Here is a 1,851-nt window from a genome sequence, read left to right on the forward strand (position 1 = left end):
GGGGGGGAAGGGGTCAGTGTGACCACCCTCTACATAATTTTATAACATTCGGCCATCCGACTTTGTTGGTCGCCCCGGCCCAACTTTCATTAGCTATCACTAATAATTTAACATAATTTAAAATAATTTGATAATTTAATAATTTAACATATTAACATAGGATATAATAATAAAAAAAAAAGAAAAAAAATACAGGACATATTTGTTAAGTAGGTTTTGTTAACTAAATATAATCCCTTAGATGAGTTGGTCTCTTGCGGACTCGCTTTGGTCGCGTTGGTGTTTCTTCATCAGGGGTTGAAGTCTGGGTTCCTAGATGTTGCACCTCTGTGTCCTGTTCAATTTCTTGGTCAGTACTCACTGTCCCATCCTGTTCAGCGTCACTCTCCTCTGATTGTTCATCCTTTTCAGAAAAACGCTTCAAGGCACTAACATGAGCAGTTGTAGCATACAAATGCCCTCCTGTGTGGTGTAGGTCTGCCAGTTTGTATGTATCTCCAGCGTTCACTGCTGTCACGACCATCGGTCCTCTGAACTTTGGTTGTAGTTTTGTTGAGCTTCCAGTCGACACTGGTGGTCTTCTAAGGTACACTATTTCTCCCAGTTCCAGTGACATATGTTTACGGTGCTGGTCATGTCTCAATTTCCATGTTGCCTGTTTTTTCTGCAATGTCTTCGCGCAACTTCTGCTGTGTAGTTGCTGGTTGCTGGTATACAGGAGTTGTGTTTGTCAGTGTATCGAGTAGCCCATCTGTTTTAAGTGCATCATAGCCATATACAGCAAAGAATGGACTTACTCCAGTGGTTTGGTTCGGTGCGGTGTTCAAGTTCAATTCTAACTCACTAAGGTTTTTATCCCAGGTGGCTTCATCGCCCATTTGGGTGGTAATTGCTCCTAATAGTGTAGAATTAACCCGCTCTACTTGACCATTTGCACGGGGGGTGGCGTACTGATACCGCATGGTGTTCTATACCATTGGTTTCACAATACTGGTTGAAACATTCTGATTGGAAAGCTGTTCCTCGGTCTGTGATGATCCGCTTAGGTAGTCCATAGGTCAACGCAAATGTTTTCAGCTGTCCTACTACTACTCTTGATTGTATTGTTTTTTGATGGATACAACTTAACAAACTTTGTTAAGTTGTCTACCAGCACTAAGATGTAAGCATTTCCCTTAGAACTTACTGGAAATGGTCCCAGGTGATCTATGTTGACTGTTTCAAAAGGGCGATTACCAGGAGTTATAGGGTGTAGCATGCCCGCTTGTCTCCCTCGCAACTTCTTATATACTGCACACTCTGGACACATATTGATATGAGCTTTTACGTATCTTCTCATACGTGGAAAATAATAGCGCTCCATCATCCTGGAGACAGTGCGTTCGACGGCAAAGTGCCCGCTGAGGTCGTGGAACTTGACCACTAGACTTTTCCTCATTCTCTTAGGGACCATCCAGAGCTTTCGGGGTCCTGTTGCTGACTGCACCAATCTATACAATAAACCATTAATTAATTTATAATTTTGGGTTGTTATTTTACTAGCTGTCGCCCGTTTTAGTGATTCAATGATCTCTCGTAGTTCTGGATCACTGTACTGCATCCCTTTGACATACTCTTCTTCAGTTACGGCTACACATACTTCCAATCGTTCAGTGATCAGGTCGTCCAATGTATCTGAGCTGTCTTCAGTAGGGGCTCGACTGAGAGCGTCCACATGTGACATAGCTGTCCCGGCACGATGTCTCACCTCCACGTCAAATTCTTGGATCAGGTCAAACTAACGAGTTATCTGGGAGTTGGTCGACTTAAGACTATTCATGTAGACAAGTGCTTGACAATCAGTAATGATAA

The 1,851-nt window shown here is 42.8% G+C and overlaps 1 protein-coding gene across 1 annotated transcript; it reads right to left on the reverse strand.

The window, feature by feature from the left end:
- Positions 1 to 632: 632 nt before the first annotated feature.
- Positions 633 to 962, reverse strand: LOC112602996. Its single transcript, XM_025351391.1, has one exon. The coding sequence runs from the start codon at positions 960 to 962 to the stop codon at positions 633 to 635; it is 330 nt and encodes a 109-aa protein (XP_025207176.1).
- Between the last annotated feature and the right edge of the window lie 889 nt (positions 963 to 1,851).

Source organism: Melanaphis sacchari, unplaced genomic scaffold, assembly GCF_002803265.2.
Source record: "Melanaphis sacchari strain LSU unplaced genomic scaffold, SCAv2.0 Contig934_pilon_pilon, whole genome shotgun sequence".
Taxonomy (NCBI): Eukaryota; Metazoa; Arthropoda; class Insecta; order Hemiptera; family Aphididae; genus Melanaphis; species Melanaphis sacchari.

Excerpts from the sequence above, each read along its gene's own strand:
- LOC112602996 (XM_025351391.1), bottom strand. The coding sequence starts at position 962 with ATGCGGTATCAGTACGCCACCCCCCGTGCAAATGGTCAAGTAGAGCGG.